At 42.0% G+C, this 20,195-nt stretch overlaps 1 protein-coding gene across 3 annotated transcripts in view; it reads left to right on the top strand.

Annotated features, from left to right (window-relative positions):
* Positions 1-20,195, top strand: part of CAPN3 (calpain 3) — a 73,730-nt gene that overhangs the window by 24,720 nt on the left and 28,815 nt on the right. Inside the window, exons 7-16 of one of the 3 annotated variants that reach the window (XM_073348627.1) lie at positions 1,258-1,341; positions 1,772-1,857; positions 3,223-3,300; positions 4,820-4,980; positions 6,421-6,590; positions 7,676-7,687; positions 10,902-11,110; positions 11,788-11,824; positions 14,922-15,035; positions 18,604-18,681. In XM_073348627.1, the coding sequence (XP_073204728.1) occupies positions 1,258-1,341; positions 1,772-1,857; positions 3,223-3,300; positions 4,820-4,980; positions 6,421-6,590; positions 7,676-7,687; positions 10,902-11,110; positions 11,788-11,824; positions 14,922-15,035; positions 18,604-18,681 (1,029 nt within the window). Of the gene's footprint in view, positions 1-1,257; positions 1,342-1,771; positions 1,858-3,222; positions 3,301-4,819; positions 4,981-6,420; positions 6,591-7,675; positions 7,688-10,901; positions 11,111-11,787; positions 11,825-14,921; positions 15,042-18,603; positions 18,682-20,195 lie in introns of those variants that run through there. The other 2 variants (XM_073348625.1, XM_073348626.1) reach the window with 2 other exon arrangements.

Here is a 20,195-nt window from a genome sequence, read left to right as displayed (position 1 = left end):
TGAATAGCAGAAATTGTAGAGAAACTTCATATTGATTAGATTTAATTATTTTGAGTAAATATACTGTAGGAAATATACTAGTGCATTATGAGGTGTTCCCATAAACCAGTAAACTAAACTAAAAATAAATGAGCAAAGTACATTTTGTGATTTAATTATTAATGGTCTCTATTGTTTTCATTCACTTACTAGATGGCAAAATTCACAGTGAGTCTTGCAGTTACCAATGCAAATTAGTGAGGTAACTCTTCGGCCCAGGAAGTGGCTGAGCACAATCAGGTCTCCTGGCATTGCTTGGCAGGACATATGTGCTCAATCTCCAGATCCAGAGTGACAGTGCTACCTTTTGACACTACAAATGTGTATTCAGACTAGTGATGGCCCTGAGCCACAAAGTTCAGATCAGAATATGAGCTTTACCAAAGTTTGCGATGTGGTTAGATCTGGAATTTTCTTTTAGATCCCTCATTAATTCATATATAGTGGTAATGAACAAGACTCCCTGCATGAATATGCATTAAAATGCATATTCAGTCATCTTCAGAAATGGGAGAGAGGAGCTTCTAGATGTGCGCACGCTGGCCGATCACACACTGGACTGTGGAAATTATTAGTATACATTTATTAACCTTAATTTGGGAAGATTATGTACTATATGTATTTTACAACTTTTAAAAGCAAGCTTTGTACTTTTGGATAATTTAAGCATTATACCCAGATATATAGAAACTCTTTAACCTGTGTATTAGATCATTTTAACATTAGCTATGATAAAAAATAATTTAAATCAGTTTATTCTGTTTCATAATTTCATTGACTTTTGACTGCAGAAGGGATCACTAGTCTGACCTCCTGTATGGCACAGGTCAAAGAATTTTACCCAGTAATTCCTCCATCAAGCTCATATTTTATGATGGAGTTACAACTTTTTTTTAAGAAAGACATCCATTCTTGATTTGAAGACCTCAGGTGATGGATAATCCACCATGTCCTTTGGTACGTTGGTCTGTATCTGGCATATCCTCTCTTAGGGATAGACTATAACCTAACCTTGCAGTTAGATTAACTCTATGACTGATGAGTCTTCTCCCACTCTAACATCTATGATCCTATGAAATAGAAGCAAATGGTTATTGTCCCAATTTCCAAGTGACATATTTGGAGTCCTAGTGTGGTGCAGAGGGAGAACATGGCTTCCTTAAGTATGGGAATGGGTCTGTTATGCGCTTCTTACTGTTTTTATTCCATGTTCCACAGACTATAGTCCCAATGCAGTTTGAGACACGCATGATTTGTGGGCTAGTCAAAGGACATGCCTATTCAGTTACTGCAGTGGAAGAGGTATGTATGGATTTATTCTTTCCTACAGCTAGGAAGAAGCTGTTGTTTAGGACAGACAAGCAATATGTCAAAACGGGGAGAAAATAAGAGTTATGAGTTTTTGTAAACAAAATAAACATTAAAATAATACAAGTTTTCTTGAAAAGGAAGAGTTAGAAACCCATCAGAATCTTGGTTGGGGGGGAGGGAAGTGTGGATAATGCACAGCAAGTTAAACCAAGGGATACTGGTGCAAAGAGAACTCCAATATGCCCGCATTCATGCTGCCTTGTGCTTGGAGAGTGTCAGATCACTGGAGGGGTAGGAGACCTCTAAGGAATACATAAGTGCTGCAGGAAGTGGGCATGAGTGATTCAACATGTAGTACATTTCCTTCTGAGCCCATGCAAGACTAATTAATTTATTCAATCGTATTTTCTTTTTCAACAAGACATCATTTAAAGCTGGAAAAATAAAGCTAGTGCGGCTAAGGAACCCCTGGGGACAAGTGGAATGGAAAGGAGCCTGGAGTGACAAGTAGGTGAAAAGCAAACCTAGGAATCTATAGGGTGTGGTTAAAAAAGTCATTCCACTTTAAACACATTGTGCTTGTTCTGTGATTGCATCCTAAGATGAAAATGAGGTGTATGCAGTGTCTGTGCTCTTGTACTGACACCTGTACTTGGAATATGAAAGTATCTATTTTTCTGGAGGCTGCACTGAGTGCTTAGCTGAGGGACTACTTTAGGCAAGACAGGATTTTAAGAAAATACGAAATCTACTTGGGAAGGGGAATCTTGATGACAGGGAGAGAGGAAAGAGCATGGCTTAATAGTTCAGCCAAGAGCTTTTCCTGCCTATTGAGTTCTGTTGCAGACATAGACAAGACTGTGACCTGGAATGGGAGGTAATCTTCTAATGTACTCATGGGCAACGGGCATCCCAGGTGAGGATAGGCTAAGCCTCCCCAAACAGCCAGGCGTGGCCCTGCCCATGCTCCATCCCCATGACCGCCTTCTGCTTGCCGCTCTTCCCCCATGACCCCAGCCCAGGCTGCTCCTTGTCCCCGAAGCGGGCTGTGGCTGGGGCTAGAGTGGGCCGGCCAGTGGCCTAGGACTTGGGGCAGCCGGGACCGGTGCTTGGGCTGCCCAGTGCTGGGGCCACCCGCCCAGCGCTCTGGGGCTGGGGGCACCCGGGAGGGCAGGCTGGGGTGGCCTGGGGCTCAGGGGCCAGCAGCCACAGTGTGGGTCTTGGGGCTCTGGCGGGGGTAGGGGACGGGCCTCGGGCACAAGGGGCCCAGGTGGGGGCTAGCCTCCCCGCAGGGGCAGTTCATGTGCCGCCCATGAGTGCACTGAATAGCAGGAGGAACAGGGATCTGAGAGAGAGAGAGAGAGAGAGAGAGAGAGACAGTGTGTGTGAAAGAAGGAAAGAGATTCCTCACTGAGTTTTGCAAATAGGACCCTCTATCACTCTTAAAATAGGACTGGAGTTTGCAACACTTTCCATCTCTGACCCAAACAGAATAATGACAGTACCGCAAATTGCTGAGTGCCATAAGCATGAAATAGAACTAAAACCTGAAGTGTGTGCACACTTGCCTGCCTGTGGGGAAGTGGTAAAGTAGTGATTATGGTAAAGTTGATAGCACAAAATAAGAACAGTGAATCAAACTTGTCTGTCATATCAGCATTAAAAGGAGCAGGAAGAGGGAAACTGACTAGGATAGTTGCAGATATAGTAACAAAAAACCTGCCATTCATGGCTGTAACATGATTAAGAATTTGGACATTTTTGTGCCAGCTGTTGGCTTTGAACACAATAGGGCTTACAATAAAGTATTAACAATTTCTTCAATAACTGTGTATTGCAAAGTGCAAGAGATTCCTGTTTCTTCTTTTGCAGTTCAGACGAGTGGAACTTAATTGACAAAGCAGAGAAAATCCGACTACAGTACAGAATAGCAGAGGATGGGGAGTTCTGGTGAGGATACACCTTCTTCCATCTCAGAACTTGTGTTTTCCCAGAAGTGCTTCCATGTCTGTGCTTGACTGGGTACACATGAGAGTTCCTAGAGACGCCAAAAAGAACCATAACTCCATAAGTTAAGGTTGCACGGACATTCTTACTACCGGTGATCTGATGAGCATGTGCTTCCCGATATGAACCTAGTATGTTCTGCCCCAGAAGACAGTATATGCTGTCCCCTACAATAATAAACTTAATTTCAGAGGGATTATTCTCTGTACTTCCAGATTATTGGCAGAGTTAAAAGATACTGAAATAATCAGTATAAAATCTCTAGGGCAACCAATATCTCTGTGTCTTCTGCACCTCCAGGAGGCATTCACTAGAAGGCTACATCTACACCTGGAGCAGGAGATGTGATTCACAGTTTGAGTAGACATATTTGCACGAGCTCTCATCAAGCTAGCATGCTAAAAATAGAAGAATAGCCACGATAGCTCAGGCAGCAGCAAGCGGCAGCATGGGCAAGCTGCCCTGAGTATGTACCGATAAGGTCCGGAGGGGAAGGGATGTACTCAGGGCAGCTAGCCTGTGCCGCCAGTCACTGCTGCCCATGCTACTGCAGCTACACTATTGTTTGTAGAGCATTAGCTCAATGAGAGATAGCATGAGTATGTCTACTCAAGCTGGGAATCGTACCCCCAGTTCCAAGTGTAGATGGAGCTTGTAGGTGACACAGAGGAGGCATATTCAAAGAGAATGTTATGAGAGGAAAAACTGGGTAGCACAAACCTACTGTATCTTTAGAAGACAAAAATAAATTATTTAATTTGTGTTGGATATTTTTAAATAAATCCAAATAAATAAATAAATGGGAGGTAATGTCAAGCCACAAAATTCAGAAGCAGATCTGAATCTAGATTTCAAACATCCTAAAGTTGTGGAGTAGCAGCCTTGTTAGTCTGTATCCGCAAAAAGAACAGGAGTACTTGTGGCACCTTAGAGACTAACAAATTTATTAGAGCATGAGCTTTCGTGCATACCCATTATTGACTACTTGAACTCATGCTTTTGATTCCTACACAGTCATACTGTCAATGTCCAAGCCATCCTGGTCGTGCTCTTCCAGCAGTGAGACAAGAGGGTGAGGAAATTCAGTTGGATTTTCCATACACACAGCATTTTAGGGCACCACGAATCTAATTAGTCTGCCCTTGTCAAACAGCAACCAGGGTGGAACCAGGAAGAAAAAGGACTGCCAAGTTTCCATATTAATAGGAATGACAGAGCGTCTATTATATGGACTATTTCAAAGTGGTGCACAAGGAGGTGGGCACAGAAATTGACATGATCCTTAATCTTTATAAACTTAATTTCCTACACGCCGTTTTGTGTAATTGAGATTTTGGGGTGGGGAAATTGGTTTTATGGGATCCATTTTCAATATGAACCCAGAATCCAAGTTTTCTTATCTGTCCACCCCTATTCTTTGGTTACCCATTATTTTCTCCTTTCCCCCTCCCTGCTTCTCTAGGATGTCATTTGACGATTTCATGAGGTACTTCACAAAGCTGGAGATGTGTAACCTCACACCTGATACTCTGGAGGCTGATAAGCTCCAAACTTGGACAGTTTCAGTCAATGAGGGGCGTTGGGTGAGAGGCTGTTCCGCAGGAGGTTGTCGCAATTATCCAGGTGAATAAAATCTCTTCTAGTAGAACCAAACTCCCTTGGCCTGTGGTCGTGTCAGATTTCACAGGCTATGCAGAATCATGCAGCAGCCTAATCAGCACTTGATCTAGGAAAAAATTCAGATTCTGCAAAAATTGAGTTGTTGATTTGGTAGTTGGCACATTCCTGAGTCCTGAGGTAACAGCACAGTATGGCATGAAGGAACACTGTATTCCTGGACGTATCATTTTACCAAAAGAGATGTAAACCCAAAAGGCCCTAACTATTTGTTGTTCAAATATTCTGTGGCACCTGTTGTGAGAGAACAGATGTTAACTTCTGTGTGCTTGCCTAATTTCATTGTAGATATTTACATTCTCCCAATTTCAGTTTCCTCAGGAGTTTCAGTGAGATATATAGTCTTCACTTTCTGTCCTCGGTTGTTGTACACATTTGCAATGTTGCCATAAAACAACTGCAGCATTTCACATAGGGATAGCAGCATTTCAGTGTTGGCTGAAATTATAGACATGTGGTAGGGTTTCTAAGTTAGTGGTGGTTTCAGTTTTACAGTGCGTAGCTTGTAAATCATCAAGGGCTTAAAGATGCAAAATTCTCTAAATACTATAAATGCAAGATACTCTTGTTTGCCTCGCAGATTGTTTGTTGGGAAGGGGTGGATGTTCTGAAATAGGGCAGTGTCAATCTGATAAAATCCTATCTTCACTAGAATGTGAAACGAACCATTAAATCAATTATTTTCTGAACCAGCAAAGGTAACAACAGGGAGTAGAATGGATGCTTTGGCTTATCTTGCAGAAGTTCCTCTTTGCATGGAACTGGAGAAAAAACAGGAAAAGTACACCAGATTATTCTTTTGTTAGCTCATCTTACTGCAAGTCTAGGCTTCCCCACCACAAGTTAAGCAAGACACATATTGGAGAGGTGAGGAGTCGTAGCAATTAGGTTTTGGCATTGTATTCCAAAAAAAATGTCTAATGTAAAGCTATAATGTACTAAGACAAATAAGACTTGATGACTGGGGTGTCAGTAATACTTCTTACTGGAAACAGGAGCCTTCTTTCAAACAGGTTGGGAAGCCCTGCTGTATGGAATACAGTAGAATGGCTACTACACAAGGTAAACCAAACTGTCTACCATCAGTAACAGCGCTAATATCAGTGAGTATGCAAAATACGCATATAGCCCCATAAAGGAGTCATATGGTGAAGAGTCACTTGTTGTATAGGCCAGCTTCCATCTTTGCTTGCAGAAATCAACTTCTGCCCAAGGAATGTGTAAAAAAGGAGATTAACTCAGTTTTTGACCTGTCTACCAAGAACTGAAAACCAGGAGTGAATATAGGAGATAAATAGAAGATAGAAGTCTTAGCCAATGAGTATCATCTTAAAGAACTGAAGTTTTATATTAATTTTGTGGGGGGCGGTGTCTGGGGTTTTGCAGATACATTTTGGACCAATCCTCAGTATCGCTTGGAGCTCCTGGAGGAGGATGATGATCCTGAAGATAATGAGGTTGTCTGCAGCTTCCTGGTTGCACTGATGCAGAAAAACAGAAGAAAAGAGCGCAAACTTGGAGCCAACCTCCTCACTATTGGCTTTGCCATATATGAGGTACCATTACTACCAGGATGCTGTTCATTTCGCCAGTGCCACACAGTTCAGCTGATCCCAAATTGCAGCCCAACAGTACAAATCCTCCATGGACTGTAGCTAATTTTATAATGTAGCCTAGTTTACATTAACTGTAGATTTTGCCTTTAAACACAAAGATTTTCAAGGATTCCAGCAAGAAGTTGATTTCTACTACTTTTAAAAAATTATCCCTGTGGCAAGCATGTGTATCCATCTTCCAGAGAAGATGCAAGAAAATGGGAATAAAATATTATCTAATATTTACTAGTAGGTCTGTTATGGCAGGCCTTTCATGGTAAAGATTGGTCTAAAACCAAACCAGAAATTGTATCAGTAATGCCTATCAGTAAATGGGACTAAGCAGTCTCATAACAATACTGAAAGAATGAGGAGTGGCAGCTTTTACTATTCAGTGGCTGGAGAGAGAACATGGTACCTGAAAGAAACTCTTCTAGAGTGGATGAAACTAAGAGAGTAGGGAAATTCAGGTCTCTGTATTCATTTAGTCCATATTAATTTACAGATAGGAATTTGCCTTGTGTCACTTTACCTAGAAAGATCCCTTTCCAATCCCCATTCCCGACTTCCCCACATTGCTCCTCAGTAGCATCCCGAACTTCTCTCTGGTCAGGGGATTTACGCCTATCAGAATCAAAGACTGCATCGCCACTGGCAGTACCCTGTAATGGTGATGACAATCACTGAAAGTGTGAGGTGAGATAGACAGAAGTACATGACCTGATTTTCAAAGGTATTGAGCAATTTCACTTCCTGTTGACTTCAATGGGAAATGGTGTTGTTCAGCACTTTCCAAACCTATGTTTTACTGTTAATCTTGATTTACTTTGCAGGGGAGCCAAGAGAGTTTGAAGGGAGGTTGGTTTTTTTTACGTAAAGGAGTGAGGTTGGTTAGAATGTTTATGTGATTTGAGGAACTTAAAATTGATGGCAGCATGCCTAGAAACTAGGACAAACACTTTATGTGTTCTTACAAAGCTAGATAAAATAAATAAGTGCACTCCCCCTGCATCCCTAACAGTTTCCCTGCTTTGTTTCTCTCTCAGGTGCCAAAAGAGGTATGAGCTGAATGGAAGAAGAATTGACATCATGGTGTAAAGTTCTCAGATAACGTAACTTTTGTGCCTGTCTGTGTAAGCTGGCTGGGCTTGTTTTCAGTGTTTTAGCACAAGTGACAATCTTACCCTTTCTGCTTTGAGTATCAATTAGCTACATTGTGAGTTCACATCTTCTCTTCTTATTTCTCATTTTATATTTTCTTTCCTTTTCCCTTTCCTCAATATTCATCTATTAAGTATGGATCCCACTCATGTCTTTTACAGTCTGAAACCATGGACCAATGATAACCATCATCTGGCTGTTGTGTTCCATGCAGCTAAACCCTATAAAACCTGCAGACTGCTTTCTTTACCTCCTAAAGATATGCCAGGTTCCTGTGTCTTCTGCAGCATGGAGCTTGCTATATAGTTGCAGAATTCACTCCTTGCTGCAGAATTATCTTCTGGAAATTAGGGCTTTGTCTACACTACAGACCTCACAGAGAGAACTCTCCCGCCAGCATAATTAAATCACCCCCACAGACACTCTCCCACAGACATAGAGCTGTCCACACCAGCGCTTTTGTCAGTGACAATTATGTTAGTTGGGGTGTGTTTTTTTCACACCCTGACTGACAAAAGTTTTGCAGACAAAAGTGCTAGTGTAGCCAAAGCCTAAAGCTGTCATTTAAAAAAATGTATGTTCCCAGCCCTTATGATTCCAAATAAACCTGAGCCTTCAGATAGTCTGGAACAATAGCACCAAGGGAGGTATGAACTGTCCATCTCAATGGTGTGTTAACTGTGAAATTTCAGGATCATATTTTGAATATTGTCATTGCTGATTATTTTACAGCTGATCATTTCAGCAGAAAACAGCTAGCGAATGTGCTTAGCTCAGAATCCCAAACCATCTCTCAATCTCTTCCCAAAAGCCCTACCGTCCCTACTAAGCTGCCAAAACCTGCAGCTTTCCCCCATCAATTATGATGCAGTTATGTCTTGCCAATAACAAAAAATCTGTAGCACACGGAGAATCTACAGAGAGAAAGGTAAACTGGACATAAAATCAGAGTATTTAATGTAATCATACTGTACTTATAGAGTCAGACTTTAAGGCCAGAAAGAACCATCATCTAGTCTGACCTCCTGCACACTGCAGGCCACAGAACCTCTTCGGCCCACTCCTGTAATAGATCCCTAACCTCAGGCTCAGTTACTGAAGTCCTCAAATAATGATTTAAAGACTTCATATTACAGAGAATCCACCATTTATACTAATTGCATTATTTTCATAGTTAATTACAAATTGAAGTTTTTATTTATCTGGTGCAGAATTTTCATTTTGCCCACCAGGCTGCTATAGAAGTTAGGTGGTTTTGCATCTTCCATCATGCCCAGCACCAAAGGGCAGTGTCTTAATTTTATATTATGTGTAACATAATCAGCCTAGTTTATTACAAATATATCTTTATATATTTCTCTTGTTAACTGGGCTGTTAAACCTTGTCTTCTTATTTTGCCATCCTGACACTTGCTGATGAGGGAAGAGTCATCCAGCAGTAGGTTTCCCTGCTGTTCGGCTCAAAATACACGCTATATTAGCCTGCAGCGTTGCAGGGATCCTGGAAGTAACAGAGCATTGTTACAGTGCCCACAACCCTGGAAGTAGACTCTTTGCAAGCAGCATTAATAAAGAGAAACGGATCTCTCACTTGGAGCCTGAAAACAGCAGGGGACAAACACTGATCCTGTAAAACAGCCAGACTCTTTTGGATCTGATCTCTTTATCAGCACAATAGTATTGCAAAATTAAGCTAGTTGTGGGTAGAATTTAGCAAAAGTTATTAGAAATTTTATTCTCAAAAAGAATTTGAGAATTCTTTTTTAATTCAAATTAGATTTTAAATTGAATTTAGTGCTGGTAAAAGATGCCCAACTGACAGCCCTGGACAATGAAATCTTCAGTTTATCCAGAGAACATATATGGCAGTGGCAGTGCACCAATGACCCTTATCAACATGCTTCAACCCTTTCTGGAGGGACAATCTGTAGAGCAGGGGTGGGCAAACTACAGCCCAGGGGCCACATCCAGCCCTTCAGATGTTTTAATCTGGCCCTTTGAGCTCTCACCAGGGAATGGGATCCGGGGTTTATCATAGAATATCAGGGTTGGAAGGGACCTCAGGAGGTCATCTAGTCCAACACCCTGCTCAAAGCAGGACCAATCCACAATTTTTGCCCCAGATCCCTAAATGGCCCCCTCAAGGACTGAACTCACAACCATGGGTTTAGCAGGCCAATGCTCAAACCACTGAGCTATCCCTCCCTGCACGGCTCCCAGAAGAAGCAGTATATCCCTCCTCCGGCTCTTAAGTGTAGGGGCAGCCAGGGGGCTCTGCATGCTGTCTGTGCCCCAAGCGCCGCCCCCGCAGCTCCCATTGGCCAGGAACCAAGGCCAATGGGAGCTGCAGGGGCAGCACCTGCGGATGAGGCAGTGTGCAGAGCCGCCTGGCCATGCCTCCATGTAGGAGCTAGAGGAGGGACACACTGCTGCTTCTGGGAGCTGCTTGAGATAAGTGCTGCCTGGAGCCTGCACCCCTGAGCCCCCCTATGCCCCAACCTCCTGCCCCAGTCCTGATCCCTCTCCTGCCCTCCGAACCCCTCGGTCCCAGCCCGGAGCACCCTCCTGCAGCCCCAGCCCCACCCAAGAGCCCGCACCCCCAGCCAGAGCGCTCACCCCCTCCCGCACCCCAACCCCCAATTTCATGAGCATTCATGGCCTACCATACAATTTCCATACCCAGATATGGCCCTCGGGCTAAAAAGCTTGCTCACTTCTGCTGTAGAGGTTAAGAAGGTAGTTTTTTCTCCAGGCTCATTCAGTCCTGGCCTCTGTGCTGCCAAGAAGTTAACAGTTAGTGCCATTTGTGCCTGTGGCTTTGTGATGTGGATACCATCATTTTAGCAACACAAATGAGACCACCAACACATTTCAGGTAGGCCACACAGCAGCCATCAAATGCTAACAACTTCCAGTTAGAGGGGACCTAGTTGGTGACTTAAGATAAAAGGGTCTATATCTATTACCAGCCTCCTGTACCTTGTATTTCAAAGAAAAAGTTTTAATTGCACAGGCATTTTCTGCCAAGGTCATGTGCTGTCTGTGTGGGATCTGCCTGGGAGCTATGTAAGATCACGCTGAAGATGGGATGTTTGATTCTTTTGTTTACAGATGCATGGTAACAAGCAGCACTTACAAAAGGATTTTTTCCTTTACAATGCCTCCAAAGCTAGAAGTAAGTCATATATAAACATGCGAGAAATCTCTGAACGCTTCCGGCTGCCTCCCAACGAGTATGTCATCATCCCATCGACATATGAATCTCACCAGGAGGGAGAGTTCATCCTGAGGGTCTTCTCAGAAAAAAGAAGCCTTTCAGAGTAAGTTCAAGGGCCAGTTATTTGACTCTAAAGAAGCGGATGAACCACATGGCCCCCCTATTCCCCCCCAAACACACATACTTCTTGCGTGTGCGCGCTTACATCCATGCGCACACACACACAGAGTTCTTCTTTATTTAGGTTTCTAGGTCTCTTATGAAAAAGAAGCAGTTTCTTATGCCTTGGAAGAAGGATACTTTTTGCCTGCCTGAATTTGTGAGCTGGATCTAACTTCGGCCATCAGGGAAACATCATGGAATTAAGCAATTATTTCTTTTCTAGTGTTCATCCCTCACTCCCCCGATAGGTTACACTCCCTGGGTGGTCCTGTCTTCCTCCAAAGATGAGTAAACTTGGTAGCTGGTTTCACTTTGCTCAGAGCTAATTAGCTTGTTTTGTTTTCCCCAGCTGACAAAACTCACTGGCACTGCCAACCTCAGATTTTACAGGATGCATGCCAAGCTGTGGCACACTGTCATAGACAGTATTTGGATACACAGCTCAGTTTGTGAACAGAGAGCCATGTCTAGACTTTGTCACTATAGAAAGAGAAGCCGATTTGAATCATAACTCAAGTTCTCATTTGAAAGTTCAAGTGGCTCTCTCCAAACCAGTTACAGAAACAGTGTAGGAGGGTGGCCCTTTTCTTCTTTCAAAACAATTTTTCCTCTCTCTAGGGAAGTTGAAAACAAGATAGAAGCAGAACGTCCTTCTGTGAGTATATTTTGCTTTCAGTTTATTACATGCAATGTTTTACTGTCTGATGTCATACAAACAGTATACTGGGTCACTACCCCGGTCCCTTCTGTGTGTGAAAGTAGGAAAGAGTGTCACATCTAAGAAAATAAGTAACAAGAGGCCAAGGGCAGGCACCTCATGGTCCCATTAACATCAATTCCCATTAACTCTAATTGAGCAGCTATCTTATCATTTAGCCCTACAGTCAACCGATGGAACTCATTGCCACAGGATGCTGTGAAGGCCAAAAGTACAACTGGGTTAAAAAAAAACAACTAGATAAGTTGATGGAGGATAGATCCATCCATCATTAGCCAAGATGTTCAGGGACATAACATCATGCTTGAGTGCTCCTAAACCTCTGGCTGCCAGAAGCTAGGACTGGATGACAGAGGATGGATCATTCAATAACTGCTCTGTTTTTGTTCATTCCCTATGAAGCATCTGGCACTGGCTGGTGTCAGAGACAGGATACTGGGTTAGATGGACCATTGGTCTGACCCAGTATGGCCATTCTTATGTTTTATGTATGGAGAGACCACATCATATGACGTAAGACTTCATGCCAGACCTGAAGCCTACTTTCAGTAATGGAAGGCTAGTGCTTTAGGCACTAACCAGATCTGGACATTTCACTATCACATGTGTCCTCACCAACTTCATTTTGCACTGTAACTGAACGTACAATAAAGGCCTTGTAGAGAACCTCTTCATCTGTAAATTGAGAATGCTAGTTTACTGTAGAAAGTCTAGATTGTGCTGTAGAGTATTCAGTGTGAAAGTGACTTCTCATCTGATAAAGTCAGAACAATGTTTCTTTGTGGCTCCTTTTGAAAAAGCGTGTGATGATAAGTACCAGTATTCTACAAATGTCTCCAAACGGTAGCAGTGATTTTAATTAATATCAGTTATCCCTACAAACTGTTAACTCTTTTATTTGAGCTAGCTGCAACATATTCAGAAGGGGGAAGACAAGGACTGATATAATAAAATGGAAGGAATGATGGGTACTCAGTTCAACTCAGGCAGGACATAATTTAATTGACCCTTGCCTACCACTAAGTCACCCTTTCATTTTCTGTAATGTTAAATGAACACTTTCAAGACTGGTAGGCTTAAAATAGCCCCACCATCTTGATATTGGTTTGTGGACACGGTTGTATCAATCTCCAGTACCCTGCTTCCTGTAAAGAGGGGAACACTTAGAGCTGAGGTGGAGGTTTCTCAGTTTGGGCAGGACAGTGGATGAGATGAACCCACTGATCTGATCTGGTATGGCAATTCCTACCTTTCTATATGTCACTCCATGGAGCTCAGATGTGAAAGATGTATGAATGTAGCTAAATGGCAAAAATAAACAAGAGAGAGCAAGAATGACATTGTACAGTATAACTTTGTACAATTTATATTAAATCTACAACTGTGTTTACTAATATCACTTTTTTTTTTGGTTCAGAAAAAGAAAAAAGGCAAGGTGGGTCTCTGCTTCAATAGACCTGAAAAGTGCTGGGCTTGAGTAGGGTAACAAGCATGAGGTTATATTAAAGTGGTGCTGCACTCTTGTTAAATGCCTAATGATATCACAGAAGCTTGAACTTTTTGCCAATGTCAGAGTGAGTTATCTGCATATGGGAACTTGATTGGTGTTAGAGCTAGTTTCCTGCAGCTTTCTGCAATTATACTCTACCATAGGCAGTGATGGCTTTGTCTTCCTATTGTATAGCTAATAAGAGCTTTGCAGGATAGTGTACTCAGCTCGCACAGAGAAGATAGCACCTCTGAAACTTTCCATCCCTATAGGCCTGATCCAGATGCTGATCACCCAGGACTCCCATTGTTTTCAGTGGCAGCTGAAGGTGTCCAGCAGCTCATGGAATTGGGTCTTGTTTCTGACCTGTTACCCCAACACGCCATAAACCCTCTCCTTCACTCCCAGCTCCAGACCCTTCTCCCGGTATCTCCCTTTCCAGCACAACACAACCCTGCTCCAGACAAATGTCCTAGTATCCACCTTCTACTGTCAAATGCTGCCACTTTTCCTGCCACAAAGTCCTGCTCCCCAAACTCCCACCAGCTGTCTAACCCAGCTGCCATCCCCCTTCTCTAGTAAGCTATGGGTTTCTCCCACCCATCCCTTACAACACACTCAGCTACAAAGTATTCTCTACCTTGAAAGTAGGTAGTGATGTGAGAATTATGCTATTTTTCCATTTGGGGGATGCAAAAATAAACCCCATTGAAACAAGTTATAAGGATTAATTCGGTAAACTCCTGTTTGGACTGTTATTTGCAAATTACCATTTACGTCCTAGTCCATAAAACATCCAAAATCAGGTGAGCACATAAAAAATACACAGCATGTCCGGCAAGAGCAGAGCAATCGTTTCTGTCTTTGAAAACATTAAAGAAAAGCAAAGAAAGCAATTGCGCTTTGCGCCTGAATGCCTCACAAGTCAGTACTGGGAAGGAATCAAACACATGCACTGTACAAAGATAAAACATTTCCATACTAACAACTTAGCTCATTTTCTGCATGGGAGTTATTGTAGTGCAGGTGGCCTTTATTGCTACTGCAGTGTTGCCACCCTTTCTGTGTGAGGGCTGTTAAAGTTAGAGTGACCAGACAGCAAGTGCGAAAAATCAGGACAGGGGGTGGGGGTTAATAGGCGCCTATATAAGACAAAGCCCCAAATATCAGGACTGTCCTTATAAAATCGGGGCATCTGGTCACACTAATTAAAGTACAACAAAGAATGTGGCTGGCCTCTTTTTTTGCTCCTAAAACCAGGGAGTGTTTACTGCATAAATGGCTTTCCTGTACAAGGAGAACTAATTCCTATTTTTGCACAAGGAGTATTAACAGCATGAGTATCACTTTTTAGCATGATGAGAACAGTAACTTCAGAGCCACCTTTGGCGCAGTCTCAGCTGTTACCACACTTGGTACCCTTTCTGTGATGGGAGCTGTTGCAGCATGAGCATGGTCACAGAATGGATTTTCTCAAACACTTTGCCCTCCTCTATTATGTAACTTCCACTTCTCTTCTCTTTGCTCTCTTCCTCCTCTCTCTAGCCAATCATCTTTGTTTCTGACAGAGCAAACAGCAATAAGGAGTTGAGAGTTGATGAAGCATCTGACAAGGAGAAGAAAAAAACGAGCAGAGATGAGAAAAAGAAAAACGATGAGGTTTCTGTACGAGTTGGCATGAAGAAAATGGAGCTTGGTCTGGCTAGCATGGGGAAGTGGCGGGGTGGGGGCCAGGAAACTGAGAATTATGAGAGAAGGAAAACCCTTTTAAAACTGATAACGGTTTATCCAGACATAATTTTGGCTGATTTAGAAATTTCAGAGAGACAAGGTGGGTGAGGTAATATCTTTTGTTGGGCCTTCTGCTTCGAGAGACAGTTAGTCCAATAAAAGATATTACCTTATCCACCTGGTGTCTCTACTATAGTGGGACTGACACAGCTACAACTACACTGCATTAGACCTTTCAGTCAAGTCGGTGGATATATTGAAATTGAGACAGAAGAGATCGTCCCTGCAATGATTTTATGCCTATGTTGGAGAGAGTGGTTCGTTTCATAGGAAACATGTTGATCTTTTGTGATGATCTAGACTGGGGTAGTCTATTTTTTTGTCAAGGTCCAAATTTCTTGGTCAAGGTATAGTCAAGGTCCAGACTCCAGAGAAACATTTTTCACACTGCAATAACAATAACAATGATAATAAATAAATAAAAAGATTTCATGGTCCATTCAAAAGTGTCTGGTGGTCTGGATTTGGCCCACGGTTTGTCTATTGACTACCCGGATCTAGACTGTGCAAGATGACACCTTTACAATTAGAGAAGTAATTCAATCAGTTGCTGATCAATCTCCCTGTAACAGCACCTGTTGTACAGGCAGTGTGTAGAAAATAAACTCATGTGGACTTCAAGAGGCTCCTGTTGATTACCAAGGCTTGTCTACAGTACAATTTCTACTGTGATTGTATCAGCATTGTATTTTACAATGCAGTAGTGCTCTAACACCGTTATAAATTGTGCAGAGGGCATCAAATTGTGTTATAATCATGGTATAGCCCTGTAAAGACCTGACCTTGCTCCAGCATGGTTTATATGTAGTTGGTGCTAGCACAGTCTGAACAGAATTGCTGCTAGCAAGGTCTGAGTGTAGTTTTCCTGCCCCTTCCGTTCAAGGATTGTTTTCCTGAAAACTGTGCTAGCCAAACTATTCTCTAGCATCCGTCTGAGTAGCCTGTACCCTTGATTCTCTAGCATGGTTACATAATAGTTTAAAATGCTCTTCACAATGGTCAGGAAAAAACATGCTAGACACTGCTATTAATAACCATATTTAAACAGTTGTTGCAAGGAGAATGTCAATCATAAGCTCTAGGTCCTGTCTATGCTGTAACAATTACTATGATAGTGGGGACCCAATTACAATACAGTTGTTTTCTGACATATATTAAGTTGCATTGTAGAAGTGAAAACACTGTTTTAAACTGTATCTTCAAATCATCCTACAGCCTTGGACTTGACAGGGTTCCAGTATAGTTCAGGAACATAATACAACACAGTTTAGTTCTAGCTATACCGCAGGACTACACCATCTGTTAGCTAAGTTGGGAGGTTACCAAGTTGCAATCAGGTCACCCAAAGCTGTTTTTACAGCATGGTTGGGTTCTAAATTGGGCTGTTTCTAAAAATAACTCCAGTATAAATATTTATTTAAAAGATCAGAGAAATGTTATAATAAAATCTATATTTTTTTCCCTCTGACTTATTTTCCCTTTCCAGCCCTAATGTATTAGTGGCATAAATAGGAAACTCTTGTCAACTGTTCTCCTTTGTAGTATCATTACTTCCTAACACAATAGGCTCTGCTGTGATTTAGTTTCATAATCAGAGGAAGAAAGTCTTGTTTATAGTCTTCTAGGCTTATCAAACAAATAACCAGAAAATACAGAAAGGTTCAAGAGAGAGAAGACTTGGATTGATCTTATAAACTATCCACTGGGCAGATGAAGAATCTGGATTCTACAATAGGATTTTGTGTACTGAAAAAGTGAATCCCACCCAGGCTGTCCTGGGGACAGGTGGGAAAAGATTGAGTGGAACCAGTTATACATGTATTTCTTTTTCCTTTCTCTGGCTGTTAGAGAAAGAAACCTTGGAGAATTCAGAGTTTACCCCTAGAGAATTACTCTAATTTCAGGTTTCAGAGTAGCAGCTGTCTTAGTCTATATTAGCAAAAAGAAAAGGAGTACTTGTGGCACCTTAGAGACTAACAAATTTATTTGAGCATAAGCTTTCAGTGGATGCATCCGATGAAGTGAGCTGTAGCTCACGAAAGCTTATGCTCAAATAAATTTGTTAGTCTTTAAGATGCCACAAGTACTCCTTTTCTTTTTGCTCTAATTTCAGTCTCTATAAAGCATTAGAGAAGCACCTAAGCAACAATGCTCAGGCACTGAACCAAAGTCGGCGTTGTTCAGAGTCTGGGTGTTGGTTTCTCTGCATGGAAAATGGGGCTATTTTGCTGTGGGATTTTCAGGGAATGCCTGAATCTGTCTTTTGTTTTTAACTACAACGAGGAAACTCGCATTTAATATGTAATTAGTGTTACTCAACAGCATGCAAAATTAAAACTAAAATGTGAAGCTTCCTTTTTAAAGACATGTGAGTAATTGTCCCTTAGTAATGCTCAGATTTGTGTGCATGTGCAAGAAAAAGAGGGAGGCTGTCACAGAGAGAGGCTGCCCTATGGGCTATTCTGCCTTGGGGGAAAAGGCTGCTGCAGGCAATATATAATCTATGCCTCTGAACCCTCACTGAAATTCTTCTATTCAGTAGATAGGTAAAGGGGTATTTTCATTACTAGAACTTGTCAAAGTAAAGTGCACTTGACCCAAGAGCAGATCTCCCCACAACATGCGTGCTCCATGCCTGCCAACTGAGGGGGTGGGGAGAGAAGTGTGGGCAGCAGGCTTCAGCAGATGTTACTGAGCATGCTCAGTACAATCCATGCAGCAAAGGTGGGGGAGGCATGCATGTTGCCTCTGCTCCAAATATTTCCTTTATAGGAAATGAAATCAAATATTTAAACAGAAACAGCAAAGAGTGAGAGTAATTGTTTAAAGGGATAAACAAGAGCAATGGGATGAAGTTAAGCAAGTAAACCTACATGATGGTTATTGGGGAACATTTTTAAACATTTTGAAATCTACTAGGCATTAGAAAAATTTCTAACAGCCCTCTTAAACTGTGGAATAGTTTCCTGAGAGGAAGGCCTGTCACTTGACTTGCTTCAAACTAGCCTGGACAAAGCACTACAAAATGTGTTGAAGAAACAAACTACTTGCTCCTGGTGAATGGATTGAATGGCTGGTAGATTTTTTTTTTATCTGTAACGTATGTGATATTAGCACAACTTTCTTCAGAAGGTCTTACAGAAAGGTGGTACATCCAGTCCGCTCTGCAAAGGCTACCAGGAAAATGTAACAAGCACTATTACAGTTCCTTGCTGTAGGGCATTCTGCTCTCCAGAGCAGTTCCCAAAGGAATGATCCTGAAATAGGAAAAGTTCTACTCTGTTGGGGAGGGAAAAGGGAGTTGAAATGTTATTCCAAATTCATGAAGGATTTTCAGACAGTCACAAGTGAGTGATTGATCCGGCCCCAGAGATCCCCTTCTCTCTCCCAAAGGCCCTCACACCAGCCCATCAACATTATATTTGTGTCTTTGCAGCCCACTCCAACAAATGCTGACAAGGACAGCGAAGAAGAGAAGCAGTTCAGGAATATATTCCAGCAGATTGCTGGAGATGTGAGTACACAGTCGAAGTCTCTATCTTTCGTAACAGACTAACCTTGAGAGCAGTTAAATCAACAGCCATTCCAAAGAGGATGGAGCTAGTGGTGGCTGATGGCAGAACAAGGAGCAATGGTCTCAAGTTGCAGTGGGGGAGGTTTAGGCTGGATATTAGGAAACACTATTTCACTAGAAGAATGGTGAAGCACTGGAATGCGTTACCTAGGGAGGTGGTGGAATCTCCATCCTTAGAGGTTTTTAAGGCCCGGCTTGACAAAGCCATGGCTGGGGTGATTTAGTTAGAGTTGGTCCTGCTTTGAGCAGGAGGTTGGACTAGATGACCTCTGGAAGTCTCTTCCAACCTTAATCTTCTATGATTCTATGCAGATTCGAAACACACTTGAAACTCTCTCTGATCTCCGGCAAGGTCTCAAACCAAGCAAATCACAGTACAGTAATACACTGAAGGCCTGAGACCTAAATGTAGTTTTGGAACCATATCTTGTCATTGTTTAGTCTTTTTGCAAATAAGAGGGAGCTTTATTTAAAGCTGGCTTTGTGCTTCATTGCTAGTATGTGGAGTTTCTTGACCAACTTCACTTAACATGTATAAATAAAAATAAAATATTCCTCAGTGGGTGCTTAATTGTGGAAATTAAACATGGAAACAGATCAACAACTGCAGTGCTTGGTGGCCTGGTAATAGGATAGAAAACCTTTTACCTTTAGCTCATTGAGTCAGGTGTGACCCAAGGTGTTCTTGACATGAATTTACTGGCTGTTCATCTAATGACTGTTCAATAGCCTGTATGAAATGAGCTGGTGATTCCCAGAGGATAGGGGATCACTTAATTAGCACTGTTTGTCACCTGGTTCCGTGTCTCAGCAGCGAGGTGACAGTTTGAATGGGCACAGAATAAACTGCACCCTCTTTCACCCCTATAGGCAGATCTCTCCAGAGTGGGGCTGTGGAAAAGAAACTTTCATTGCCACTTCTGATTCTATATCTGTTCTCTAGAGAATCTATATCTGTTCTCTAGAGAATCTATATCTCTCTAGCTAGAGAATCAGTCTTTGTACAGAACCGGAATGAAACTGACTTTAAAAGTTCAGAAAAATGAAATGATATATTTCTGCCTGACAGAAAACTAACACTGGGAAGCCACAAGTTCTAGAACTTGCAGGGGAAGCTGTGGCCTGAGTAATTTTAAATAATTTTTTTTTTTCACTAGAAGTTTCACACTTATTCCTCTAGTACTGTTTTTTAAACAGTTAAAGAATGACAAGCAGGAATGTAGGAGCAAAAGAAGGAGAGTTAGAGACAAGACCAAAAAACAAGAAAGAGAATACCTACAATTGTGTACATGCACACACACATACCCACAACCTATCCCAGCATTAAGGCATGTCCCGTGGGTTTTACAAGGTTTGAACTCAGTATGACTTAAGGATAGAGTGGGTCTAGACCATTAACATGACCCCATCTAAACTAGCTGGCAAAGCATCCTTCCAGCAAACCACATTTAATA

Source organism: Lepidochelys kempii, chromosome 6, assembly GCF_965140265.1.
Source record: "Lepidochelys kempii isolate rLepKem1 chromosome 6, rLepKem1.hap2, whole genome shotgun sequence".
NCBI classification, from domain to species: domain Eukaryota; kingdom Metazoa; phylum Chordata; order Testudines; family Cheloniidae; genus Lepidochelys; species Lepidochelys kempii.
Note: the sequence above shows the minus strand (reverse complement) of the source record. Positions and strands in the feature narration are given on the sequence as shown.